Below are 13,804 nucleotides of genomic sequence, written 5' to 3'. Positions count from 1 at the left end.
GGCAGCGTGACATAATAGCCCTGGTACCTAGCGGTGATACCAGGGCTGTAAATAAACACAGCAGGCAGGAGGTCCCAGACAGCGGTCGTGCAGCCCACATTGTGTCCAATACACAACTGGGACAACACAGTTTTCAACCCGGGCACCTCAGAAAAATTAAACCTTTTTTTTTTGTTTTGTTTTTTTTTGTTTTGTTTTTACAACAAATTACACAGATATAGCTATTTTTTGACGTAATAGCTGGTGGCAGAGTGGCAGCAGAAGGTAAATCTGTGTACCCTGGCAGTGGGAAACACAGACAGACAGCAGCAGCAGCAGGAGGAATGGAGGAGTAATGTGAGCAGCTATTGTTTGACGTAATAGCTGGTGGCAGCAGAAGCTAATTCTGTGTACCCTGGCAGTGGGAAACACAGACAGACAGCAGCATCAGCAGGAGGAATGGAGGAGTAGTGTGAGTGTGGCAGCAGGTAGGCAGCGTGACATAATAGCCCTGGTACCTAGCGGTGATACCAGGCCGTAAATGAACACAACAGGAGGTCCCAGACAGCGGTCGTGCAGCCCACATCGTGTCCAATACACAACTGGGACAACACAGTTTTCAACCCGGGCACCTCAGAAAAATTAAACCTTTTTTTTTGTAATGGTTTTGTAGTTTTGGTTTTACAACCAATTACACAGATATAGCTATTTTTTGACGTAATAGCTGGTGGCAGAGTGGCAGCAGAAGGTAAATCTGTGTACCCTGGCGTTGGGAAACACAGACAGACAGACAGCAGCAGCAGCAGGAGGAATGGAGGAGTAATTATGTGTGCAGCTATTGTTTGACGTAATAGCTGGTGGCAGACTGGCAGCAGAAGGTAATTCTGTGTACCCTGGCAGTGGGAAACACAGACAGACAGCAGCAGCAGGAGGAATGGAGGAGTAGTGTGAGTGTGGCAGCAGGCAGGCAGCGTGACATAATAGCCCTGGTACCTAGTGGTGATACCAGGCCGTAAATGAACACAACAGGAGGTCCCAGACAGCGGTCGTGCAGCCCACATCGTGTCCAATACACAACTGGGACAACACAGTTTTCAACCCGGGCACCTCAGAAAAATTAAACCTTTTTTTTTGTAATGGTTTTGTAGTTTTGGTTTTACAACCAATTACACAGATATAGCTATTTTTTGACGTAATAGCTGGTGGCAGAGTGGCAGCAGAAGGTAAATCTGTGTACCCTGGCGTTGGGAAACACAGACAGACAGGCAGCAGCAGCAGGAGGAATGGAGGAGTAATTATGTGTGCAGCTATTGTTTGACGTAATAGCTGGTGGCAGACTGGCAGCAGAAGGTAATTCTGTGTACCCTGGCAGTGGGAAACACAGACAGACAGCAGGAGGAATGGAGGAGTAGTGTGAGTGTGGCAGCAGGCAGGCAGCGTGACATAATAGCCCTGGTACCTAGCGGTGATACCAGGCCGTAAATGAACACAACAGGAGGTCCCAGACAGCGGTCGTGCAGCCCACATCGTGTCCAATACACAACTGGGACAACACAGTTTTCAACCCGGGCACCTCAGAAAAATTAAACCTTTTTTTTTTTTTTAATGGTTTTTTGGTTTTGTTTGTAAAACAAATTACACAGATATATAGCTATTGTTTGACGTAATAGCTGGTGGCAGAGTGGCAGCAGAAGGTAAATCTGTGTACCCTGGCAGTGGGAAACACAGACAGACAGCAGAAGGGCAGTACACAGCAGCCCACTGTAGGTGTAAAATGTGTGGCTGCAGGCGACGTAATAGTCAAAGTGAACCAGGCTGGATTAGTGAGCAGGAGCCAGGAGGTGGTAAAGGGTGGTAAGGCACATTAACGATGGTTCTTAGCCAGTTCATGTCCCCCTCTCGCCGACAACAGGGGCCAGGAACTCGCCTTCCACCCACGCCTGGTTCATCTTGAGAAACGTCAGTCTGTCCACAGACTTGTGAGACAGACGTGAGCGTTTCTCGGTGACCACACCACCAGCTGCACTGAAGCAGCGCTCGGACAGCACGCTGGAAAGGGGGCAGGACAGCACTTCCAGGGCGTACTGCGCCAGCTCGCTCCAGATCTCCAGGCGCTTGACCCAATACTCCATGGGATCAACAGGGGCATCGCTGTCAAGCCCGCTGTAGGACCCCATGTAGTCAGCCACCATGCGGGTCAGGCGCTGGCTGTGACCGGTGGAGGATGCTGCTGCATGCACCTCCTCTCTAGTCACTGCTGCCGGAGCCTCTACAGTCCTGTAGAGCTCGTGGCTGAGAGACAGCAGGTCTGTGGGGCGCTTGCTGCTGGATGCAGGCACCTGCTTCTGCCTCTGTGCTGGCTGCTGGACAGTGGGGGTGGAAGGCTGGGGGAAGGCTTCCTCCAAGCGCTCAACAAGGGCCTGCTGCAAGCTCCTTATTTGTTGCGCTGGGTCTCCTCCTGCAGGCGGCAGGAACTGGCTCAACTTCCCCTTGAGGCGTGGGTCCAACATCATGCTGATCCAGATGTCCTCCCTCTGCTTCATCTGGATCACCCTGGGGTCTCTGCGCAGGCACGTCAGCATGTGCGCTGCCATTGGGAAGAGGCGGGCCACGTCTGCTGGCACATCGACGGCAGTGCTGCTGTCCTCATTCTCCTCCTCTGCCTTGTCAGCCTCATCCTCTCTCCACCCCCGCACCAACTCAGCTGCACTGTGCTGCTCCCCCTCATCAGCAGCAAGGTCAGGGACCTCCACCAAGTCCTCCTCCTCCTCCCCCTCAGAGGTGGACTGTGCAGCTGCTTGCCGCTCCTGCTGGTCCAAGGCTGCCGCTCCCTGTTCCAGCAAAGCATCGAGGGCCCTGTTCAGCAGACAAACCAGGGGCACCCACTCGCAGACCATAGCATGGTCCCTGCTCACCATGTTAGTGGCCTGCAGAAAGGGAGCCAGCACTAAGCACACCTGCTGCATGTGCCTCCAGTCATCATCGGGGACGATGGACGGGATGTTGCTGGTCTTGTCCCTTCTCTGAGCGGCGGAAACAGCTCCAGTCATCATCGGGGACGATGGACGGGATGTTGCTGGTCTTGTCCCTTCTCTGAGCGGCGGAAACAGTGGCCAGGGCAAGGTACTGTTTGACAGCGCGCTTCTGTTCAACCAGACGCTCCAACATCGCCAGGGTGGAGTTCCAGCGAGTCGGAACGTCAAGGATCAGCCGATGGCGTGGCAGATCCAGCTCCTTTTGCACGTCTTCCAGGCTCGCACAGGCTGCAGCCGAGCGCCGGAAGTGACGCACAACGTTCCTTGCCGTTTCCAGCAGTTCGCCCATCCCCTGGTAGGTGCGCAAGAACTTCTGCACCACCAGGTTCAGCACGTGGGCAAGACAGGGGATGTGGGTCAGGTTTCCCCTGTCTATTGCGGCAACCAGATTGGCCCCATTGTCGGCCACCACCTCTCCGACTCTGAGGCCTCTGGGGGTCAGCCAAATCCTCTCCTGCTCCTGGAGTTTGGCCAACACATGGGTTGCCGTCAGCTTGGTCTTCCCAAGGCTGACCAAGTGCAGCAGCGCTTGGCAGTGGCGGGCCTTCACGCTGCTGCTGAGGCGGGGGGTTTGGCCAGGTGTGCCGGAGGATGGCAGAGGATCGGAGGAACCTGCTGCAGTTCCCCTGACCCTGCCGGGTGGCACCACCCACTGTGTTGCTGCTGCTGCTGTGCCCGCTGCTGCTCTCCCATCCTCACCCCCTTCCACCAAGCTGACCCAGTGGACAGTGAAGGACAGGTAGTGGCCTGTCCCGAAGCGGCTGCTCCAGGAGTCCATGGTGACGTGGACCCTTTCACCAACCGCGTGCTCCAGCCCTCGCTCCACATTGGCCATCACAAAGCGGTGCAGTGCAGGAATGGCCTTGCGGGAGAAAAAGTGTCTGCTGGGGAGCTGCCAGTCTGGGGCTGCGCAAGCAAGCAGCGCACGAATGTCGCTCCCCTCCTGCACGAGCGTGTACGGCAGGAGTTGGGAGCACATGGCCCGTGCCAGCAAGCCGTTCAGCTGCCGCACGCGACGGCTGCTGGGAGGCAGAGCCCTAACCACCCCCTGGAAGGACTCGCTCAAAAGGCTCTGGCGTGGCCTTTTGCTGGCACGGGAATCAGCAGACACAGCGGAGGAGGCCACTGAGGACTGGCTGCCAGAACAGGCCTCAGTGTCGGCGGCAGGAGTTGCAGAGGGGGGAGGAGCAGTGCGTTTCCGCACTCCTGCTGGTGCTGCTGGAGGAGCAGGAGGGCGGGTGGCTGCTGTTGCTGCTGCTGCTGCTGCTGAAGGCTGTGCAGTGATGGGTGTGGTGCCACTGCCAGCACCAGATGCCTTCAGCCTCTGGAACTCCTCATGCTGGTGGAAATGTTTCGCAGCAAGGTGGTTGATGAGCGAGCTGGTGCTGAACTTTAAGGGGTCTGCACCTCTGCTCAACTTCCGCTGACAGTGGTTGCAAGTGGCGTACTTGCTGTACACAGTGGGCATGGTGAAATATCGCCAGATTGGTGACAGAAACATCCCCCTACGGCATGGAAGCGCTGCTGCCTGTCTCCCTGTGGTGGTTGGGGGGGGGGCTTGGGTGCGGCTGGTGGTGGTACTGGCAGATGCTGCTGCTGCTGCTGAGCCTGAGACACCAGCAGGCTGTGGGACCTGCCTACTGCTGCCAATGCTTGCAATGATGCGCCTCCTTGCAAGGCCCACAAGCGCATCCTCCTCCTCCTCCTCCTCAGAGCTGCTGAGGACGACATCCCCTGGAGGTGGTGGCACCCAGTCTCTGTCTGTCACCGGGTCATCATCATCCTCCCCCTCCTGAAACATGTCCTGCTGGGATGATGACCCCCCAAACTCCTCTCCTGATGCATGGATGGGCTGCTTGACTGTCGCCACAGTTTTGCTGTCCAATCCCTCATCCCCCAAAGTGCCCATCAGCATCTCCTCCTCAAGATCGCCAACAACAGCAGACAATTTACTCATGATGCCTGGGGTCAAAAGACTGCTGAATGACAGGTCGGCGAGTGACGGTGAACTGGCCTCCTCCCCAGACCCTGCTGGGCGGCTGCTGCGAACAGGGGTGGTGGTGGTGAGGGTGGAGGCCTCGGATGCAGAGCTGATGGCGGGCTGCTCATCCTCCGTCATGAGTTGCACCACAGTGTCTGCATGCTTTTCCTCAATGGGACGTTTCCGACCCGGCTGGAGGAAAATCGGAGCAGGTGCTACACGCTGCTGCTGCTGTGTCTCTGCAGCGTGAGTTGCAGATGCTCCTGCTGGGCGGCGCCCAAGGCGTCCACGGCCAGTGGCTATGGGAGGAATGTTAGCCACTGACGCTGCTGCTGCTGCTGCTGCGGAACTGTGCATGGTGGCGCGGCCGCGGCCTGCCACAATGCTGCTCCCTCTCCTCCTGATTCCCTTGCTGCCCTTCCCCTTGCCCAAACCGCGCTGGCTGCCACTTCCAGACATCTTCGATGTTTTGGGCGTATAGACAAAAGTTTTTTAAAAGGGCGGGTGAAAAGTGGGGTACTTTAATGGAGTGGGTTGGTGGGTGAGGTGACTGAGTGAGTGTCCCTAGTACAGTAAGTAGTAACAGTCAGGAAGTACAACTAGCAGTTACAATAATCAGTAGTAATCACAAGTAAATTTAGTGTGTGTACACTACAGACAGTGAGTGCACGCACGCGCAAACACGCGCAGGAGCTAGCCTATGAACAGTGACTGAGTGAGTGTCCCTAGTACAGTAAGTAAGTAAGTAGTAACAGTCAGTAAGTACAACTAACTAATTACAATAATCAATCAGTAATCAGAAGGAAATAGAGTGTGTGTAGTGTGTGTACACAGACAGTGAGTGCACACACGCAGGAGCTAGTAGCCTATGAACAGTGACTGAGTGTCCTAGACTCCTAGTACAGTAAGAGTAAGTAGTAACAGTAAGTACAACTAACTAATTACAATAAGCAATCAGTTATCAGAAGGAAATAGAGTGTGTGACTGTGTGTAGTGTGTGTACACAGACAGTGAGTGCACACACGCAGGAGCTAGTAGCCTATGAACAGTGACTGAGTGTCCTAGACTCCTAGTACAGTAAGAGTAAGTAGTAACAGTAAGTACAACTAACTAATTACAATAAGCAATCAGTTATCAGAAGGAAATAGAGTGTGTGTAGTGTGTGTACACAGACAGTAAGTGCACACACGCAGGAGCTAGTAGCCTATGAACAGTGACTGAGTGTCCTAGACTCCTAGTACAGTAAGAGTAAGTAGTAACAGTAAGTACAACTAACTAATTACAATAAGCAATCAGTTATCAGAAGGAAATAGAGTGTGTGTAGTGTGTGTACACAGACAGTGAGTGCACACACGCAGGAGCTAGTAGCCTATGAACAGTGACTGAGTGTCCTAGACTCCTAGTACAGTAAGTAGTAACAGTAAGTACAACTAACTAATTACAATAATCAATCAGTTATCAGAAGGAAATAGAGTGTGTGTAGTGTGTACACAGACAGTGAGTGCACACACGCAGGAGCTAGTAGCCTATGAACAGTGACTGAGTGTCCTAGACTCCTAGTACCGTAAGTAGTAACAGTAAGTACAACTAACTAATTACAATAATCAATTACAATAATCAATCAGTTATCAGAAGGAAATAGAGTGTGTGTAGTGTGTACACAGAAAGTGAGTGCACACACGCAGGAGCAGCTAGTAGCCTATGAACAGTGACAGTGAGTGTCCTAGTACAGTTACAGTATATAACTACAATACTAATACAATCAGTAGTAAAGGACAGCAGAAATACTGGTATAGAATAGAGAGAAATAAACAGAGGACAGGAGGACAGCTGCCCACACAGGCAAGGCCCTGAGGCCTAAAGCTGTAAGCCTGCAGCAGCTGGCCTGTCTCTATGTAACACAAAAGCTACTAACTAAAATACAATGTCTAACTAACTAACTAACAACAATATAGGTGTGTATAGGAGGTGTATGTGAGCAAAAATGCTAGGTAAATGACCACAATAGAGCTCTTGCTAAGCCAAAGCACAAAGGAGCAACTCTCTCTCTGTACAAGTCTCAGGCAAGCACGGAGAAACCTAACATGGCGGCCGCTATTTATAGGGTAGGGGCTGGCCAGGGTCCCCCTCTGTGATTGGCTGCCGTCAGAGGGCCTGGGAGCCCTCTGATTGGCTCTAAGGACATCAATCTGGGCTATGACGCTATTCGAGCTCGGTACCGAGCTCGAATAGCGCCGTTTTGCTCGAATAGCTCGAATAGTGAATGGGCTATTCGAGTGTACTCGAATAGCCCATTCGAATAGCTACAGCTATTCGGAGCTCGAATACCGAGCTCGAATAGCTGGAAAAGAGCTCGAATATTCGAGCAGCTCGAATATTCGAGCTACTCGAATATTCGAGCTCTGCTGAGCACCACTGCTTCTCATGTGTACACCACTTTGTGTTGGTCTTTCACGTGGAATTCCAATAAAATTGATTCAGGTTTGTGGCAGTAATATGACAAAATGTGGAAAACTTCAAGAGGGCCGAATAAGACCACCACAGCCATTGTTCTCTGAAGCTCTGTGGCCACCCCCACCTGTGTTGTGGCTGGTTTTTCTCTAGTTTTCTTTGGCCTCCCCTTTGCTGTCACCTTGGCCCGCCCCCAGCCGCGGCTTAATAGGCAGCTGAGAGGAGGTCAAGGTGATACAGGTGGGAGTGGCCAAAGAGTTCGGAACACTTTAGAAAGAAACATTCTGCAGGTCTCTTAAATAAAACAGCCAACACTAAAGGTGGCCACACACCATACAATTTTTAAAAATAGCTGTTCAATTTAAGAATTGCAATCAATTTTTCTGACTGATTGTAACATTTCAAAAATATGACCAATGTACCACACATCTATGTTCAATTTTTTCCCCAATTAGGATAAAAATGATTGGAAATTCTGACAAAATTGCTAGGGTGTGTACATTAATAAAATGACAATCTAACACACACCATACAATCTTTAGAGAGATTGAACAAAAATATCTGGAATTCCGGATCGATAAAAATCGAAAAAAATGGGAAATCCGATCAGATTTTTCAGTCAAATGAAAAAAAGAAAGCTTTCGATTTTTTGCGGGAGATTCGATCTTTTTTATCGAATTGGCGTATAATCGGATCATTTTATTGTATCGTGTGTGGCCACCTTAAAGGATACCACAACTGACATGTGGCATAATGAGATAGATATGTGTATGTACAGTGCCTAGCACACAAATAACTATGCTGTGTTCCTTTTTTTCTTTCTCTGCCTGAAAGAGGTAAATATCAGGTATGTAAGTGGCTGACTCAGTCCTGACTCAGACAGGAAGTGACTACAGTGTGACCTTCACTGATAAGAAATTCCAACTATGAAACACTTTCCTAGAAGAAAATGGCTTCTGAGAGCAAGAAAGAGATAAAAAAGGGGGAAATTCTTATCAGTGAGGGTCACACTGTAGTCACTTCCTGTCTGAGTCAGGACTGAGTCAGCCACTTACATACCTGATATTTACCTCTTTCAGGCAGAGAAAGAAAAAAAGGAACACAGCATAGTTATTTGTGTGCTAGGCACTGTACATACCCATGTCTATCTCATTATGCCACATGTCAGTTGTGGTATCCTTTAACACCGCATTATTAAAATAAGGCTACTTAGACCCCCTTTTATCTCCTCCTCGAATCTCTCGTAGCCTGCTTTGGAACTGTCTTGACTCCTCCCCTTCTCCCAACCCCCTGCAACGCTCTCACATAACTGTGTCAATCCCACCAGGTTGCTTACTGAAACCAGACCTCCGTCACGCGACATACTGTAGAGAAGGTCCAAGTCTATAACTGTCATACGTCCTCTCCAATCAGTGGTGGGAGTACGGGAAAAGAATGGAGCAAGTGCCATGCTCCTTCCCACAAGTAATCATAGAGCAAATAGAGACTCCAGAATAAAACCTCCAGTGATGTCATGCTGGCGCTTCCGTTTGGAGGTTCCAGTTTGTCTCCTACCAAGATTAATTCTGGGAAGGGATGTGGCCCTCACTCTATTCACCACTTCTGACTCCCGCCACTGAAAGGAGATGAGGCATGGCTTGCAAACATAAATGAGGGAGAGCTGCTTAAATTCCTTGGCGGTTATCACAAGTCAGGCTCAGGGCGAAAAAAAATCAAGCCAGGAGCGGTAACCACAAGCGTGACTCCTGGTAGCCGCCGGAAACCTTGTGCAGAGTATAGTGTGTACCGGGCACACTATATATAACTCACCTCCCCCGGGTTCCAGACGACCGCAGCCATTCTCCTTCCTGTCCTCCGAGTCTTTGTGTGCAGGGGCTGCTGCAGGCTGTCTAGCAGCAGGATTTTTTCCCAGTCTTAGGGAAAACTTGCATCGCTTTTAGGCCCTAAAATCTGGAAATAATTATACCACCAGGGAGATTAATGGTCCACTTATTGCTGCTTATAGGGAAGGGGGGTGGGCTGTTTTTTTTTAACTAGGTATGAGCTATAAAACTCAGCTTTCCACAATTTAAAACAAAGCATTTTATGCACAAAAGGAGTCTCCTGCTTACCTTTCACACATGTCGAACGCAAACAGGCAGCATGAGCCGAACGCAATAGGGCCAACTTGCTTCCAGTATGCAGAGATGCGATTCCTATCAGACTGATCCTAAGGGAACAAAGTTATTACACACTTGTCAGAGATCAGTATTATTAGGGGAATCTCAGCACCAAATGAATCCTCATCTATAATGCAGGTGTTGCAAACCTTGCCTAGATTTATTAGTCAATGGGGTTAATGTACTAACTTCTGGCAGCACATGGCAAGATTACCGTTACTACCGCCAGCAGTGTCCTGTGCATTACACTATTAGTGTGACCCAGGGTACATGGGTAATGTGGGAATTGCTATGGTAATGTACATTATTCTACTGGCATAACATGCTTTTACCATAATAATATCATGTACCCCAAATCACGCTAATAGTGTACCACATGGTACACTGCTGGCAACAAACAGCACTGGTACCATTGCCATAGACTACCATTGCCTTGGTCAGATCTTAGGGCCAGCGCACACCAAAAAGCGCCAGCGTAATTGCAAACGCTCAGCGCTTTTTGAAGTGATTTTTTAATGTAATTCTAGGCATGTGCCTAGCGATTTTCTAATCATGCCTATCGATTTTTGGAGCATTTTGGTGTAGCGTTTTTTATTTTTGTTACAGTAGAGCTGGAACTGAACAGCTTCTATAACAAAAACGCTTGGAAAATCGCTCTGATCTAGCGCTTTTCAGAGCGTTTTACCACTTTCCTACACTTAACATTGACGCTGAATCGCTTTACAAATCAGCAGAAATGCTGCAGGACCTGCGTTTGGGGAAAAAAGCACATCGCTCTGGTGTGCTCCATCCCCTTTCAAATACATTAGCCAAGCGCTTTTTGAAGCGCAAGCGTTTTAAAAAGCGCTCAGAATCGCTCTTGGTGTGCACCAGCCCTAAGTGAGGATTGCAATGACAGTTCCTTGATTGCAGTCCTATACACACGTTCCATCCCTCACCATTCACCAGAAAGAGATGGCGTTGTTAGTTACTTGCAGGGGAGGGAGGGAGGGAAAGGGGGAATTGGATCACTTGTGATGACATTTTTACCCTCCTCCAGAAAAATCGTAATGCACTGGTGGCCCCAGTGTGACATTCTTGCTCATACTTCAGGGAAGCTGTGGAAGTTCAAGAGAGGTTTTGTGGGGAAAAACCCTTACGGATGGCCAAGAGTAAAGGACTACTGGGCACATGGTCATCAGACCAAGCTGGATTACCAGTTCCCTCAAATCATCTCCAGCCTGGACCAGACCATTTTTGATTGGCTCCCTAGTGGAGCAAGTACTATTTAAGGCCGATTGTGTTTCATGTATTCAGAGGGCTTGTCAGCATGAGAAAGAGAGGAGTCTCCTCTCGAAACGTCGCACAGACTTGCCCTTTTTTGTCTTATTGATGCTTTAAATCAATAAAAGAGCTTATAATACACTTGAAGACTGTGCTGGGTCTCTTCTCTTGGAGTTTCTGCTTGCTGTTCCTGGAGACAGAGGGACAACGACCAAAAGCACGTCGCATCTAGATGGTTGGGTGCTGCCTGTAACTACTCGTCCACCACAGGTAAGTATCAAATTTTATTGCGAAGCGTAAAAGCACATACAAAACAAGCTGCAATACACTGCCGTTTTGGGATGATCACCCTTTTTCAAGAGCAGCTAAAGTAGTACCAAAAGCAAACTTGTGGCGCATGATCTGGTGATCTCCCCCCCCCCCCCCCCCCAATCAATTAACCTTTTGCACACTCTCATTCAAATATCCACTGCAGACTAGCCATTCCGGAACTGCTGCTATCCCTAAAGCTCATTTACATGCAGAGGTTTTAGTTTGCAAAAAGCAAAAATGCATTAATTTGCGTAGTCCTATATGCCATGCACAGCCCCCTCTGGGTCAGTATCTGTTTTCTTCCTCTTACTAGTTCATTATGGAATAATGTGGATGATTTTGGAGGGATAAATTTGTTGAATGGCAAAAAAATAAAATAAATAATAATCCCCAAAACTTTGTTGGGGATAATAATCATGCTGGAATATTTTGATAAGAAGGTGGAGAAAGGTAGTTTCTGACATGGAAAGTGATAATTTTGTAGGCATGTCGGATCTTTAGGAGATGTTAGGTGGTCGCTGTGTACATGCTGGATTCACTCTAGATTCTTAACCGATGAGGTATTTATTGGTCGCCATGATTGAGTGTAAGCAGCTTAAAGTGCGGGATATTAAGAGTAGGGTGTGTCAGCAAGGAAAGCATCACAATTAAGGTTGGTCATAAAAGAGGATGAAGTTAGGCACAAGGTAGGATGGAGAGATTTAGCATAACACAATCTCAAGGGGGTTGAAGAACATTTGAAGATTGTGTAGGATCCTTAAAAAACCAAGTATTAGCAGAATCCTAAATCTGATTCCCATATATCAAGCGCAGAAGTCATACATAGGTTCGCAAAGTTGGAGGAGCCATCCGTTACCCGTGTGCTCGAGCTCTATCACCTTACCATCATGTGTTCACCACAGAAGATGATCCAGAACGACAGCAGCATCACGTAAAAGATGCCTTGGCGAATATCTCCAAAAAGCAGCATCCACGTCCAGTTAAATCCAATTGAGAACCACTCCACGGGAATGTTAATAAAGGTCATGGAGATGCCCAAAGCAAAGATGACCCTGCAGGAGAACATCAGGACTGAAGACACCAGCAAGCATAGGAGGCATGGAGAAAACAAGCAAGTATAAAAACAACAATAAAAAACAACAACACGGCCAACGTCAAGCTGCAGCTCTCCCCTCATCATTCCAGAGTTTGATAAGAACAAAAAAAAAAAAAAAACACCAAAATACATGTAAAAGCTTGGTAGGGAATAATAATACTCAAATAAATCATGAGAAATTGCCTTGATTTTTTTTTACGTATGCATCAAAACAGGTAGCACTCCCTTTGGTGAAAACTGCCAGCTCAGCAGAGATCAGTTTAAAGCCTCATCCACACGGGTAGATGAGGCTGCGATCCGGCGGTCGCCTCTTCCGCGTGCCCGCCGCGTCCCCGCTCACCGCGCGTGTGCCGGATACGATTCCCCGCTCGTCCCTGCCGGCGCCGCTTATCTTACGCTCGATTCCCCGCCATTGTCCCCTCGCGGGGATCGAGCAGGGAATCGGCGGTGGGGAGATCCGTCCTGTCGGATCTTATCAATCGAGCCGCATCAGCGGCTCGATTAATAAGCCACATCGCCGCCGCATCTACGCGTGTAGATGCGGCTATAGAGCAGTAAATAGCAATTCTGTAAAAAAGATATGTATATTTGTTCCAGAGTGAAATTCTCTGTGAATTACTTTTTTTCCTATTTAACTGTTACAGAATGTATCATTAATCTGACCGCTCAGAATCTCTTACCAAAAGGTTTTGGATTAGTGCATCTCATCATTGGGCGATTCTCAGGATTTAAAAGGATTACGTCAGGACCCACCATATCTAGTTAAATATCTCCTTAGTTATAAGGAAATGTATTCAATTACAAGGTCATATGTTTGTAGATTATGTAATTTACATAAATTAACTCTCCTCCCCTTCTCACACTATACCCCTCCCTGGTGGTATGATTCTTTCCTGATTTTAGGGTCTAAAAGTGGTACAATTTTTTAATGAGCTTTTAGACTCTAAAAACAGCCCCTGCATATTACACACCTCCCCAGGATCAAGCACTGCAATTCTCCCTCCTGTCCTCCAGGTGGCACTCTACTGCTATGGTTAGACTGCGGTCTGTCATGTGACAAACGTGATCTCACCCGAGGGATTGAGAGCATCCCAGGACAGAAAAAAGATGGTCTGTGAGCATCCGAAACCCGAAGGAGGTGAGCTATAACTGCTGCTGCGCTGCATCCCCATATCTCCCATCGGCTACCCAGAGGAAGGCTCCGGATTACTGCTCCTGGCTTCCTTTCTCCACGCTGAGCCTGGCTCGGGATTACCGCCAAAAAGGTTAAACTCTACTGATATCAATTATTGAGGCTAATCACTAACCAAAGCCTGATGCTACGTACACACATGCGACAACGATCGTTCGTTGAGAACGACGAACGAACTTTTAATTGATGAAAGAACGACCTAAGTAAAGATAGTTTTAAAAGGTGTGTAACGATCTGATCGTTAGAACGAACGTTACATCACGTAAAGCAACTATTGCGCCTGCGCATAAAAATGAGAAGTTTCACAGAGAAATAGTGAAATGCGCATGTCAAGCC

At 48.8% G+C, this 13,804-nt stretch overlaps 1 protein-coding gene across 2 annotated transcripts in view; it reads right to left on the bottom strand.

Annotated features, from left to right (window-relative positions):
• WLS (Wnt ligand secretion mediator) overlaps positions 1-13,804 on the bottom strand; it is an 89,217-nt gene that overhangs the window by 29,931 nt on the left and 45,482 nt on the right. For both annotated transcript variants that reach the window (XM_068239260.1, XM_068239259.1), the window contains exons 6-7: positions 12,064-12,232; positions 9,558-9,655 (exon numbers count right to left, since the gene is read on the bottom strand). In XM_068239260.1, the coding sequence (XP_068095361.1) occupies positions 9,558-9,655; positions 12,064-12,232 (267 nt within the window). The remainder of the gene's footprint in view (positions 1-9,557; positions 9,656-12,063; positions 12,233-13,804) is intronic.

This window comes from Hyperolius riggenbachi, chromosome 6 (genome assembly GCF_040937935.1).
Source record: "Hyperolius riggenbachi isolate aHypRig1 chromosome 6, aHypRig1.pri, whole genome shotgun sequence".
NCBI lineage: Eukaryota > Metazoa > Chordata > Amphibia > Anura > Hyperoliidae > Hyperolius > Hyperolius riggenbachi.
This window is presented reverse-complemented; position numbering and strand designations above follow the sequence as displayed.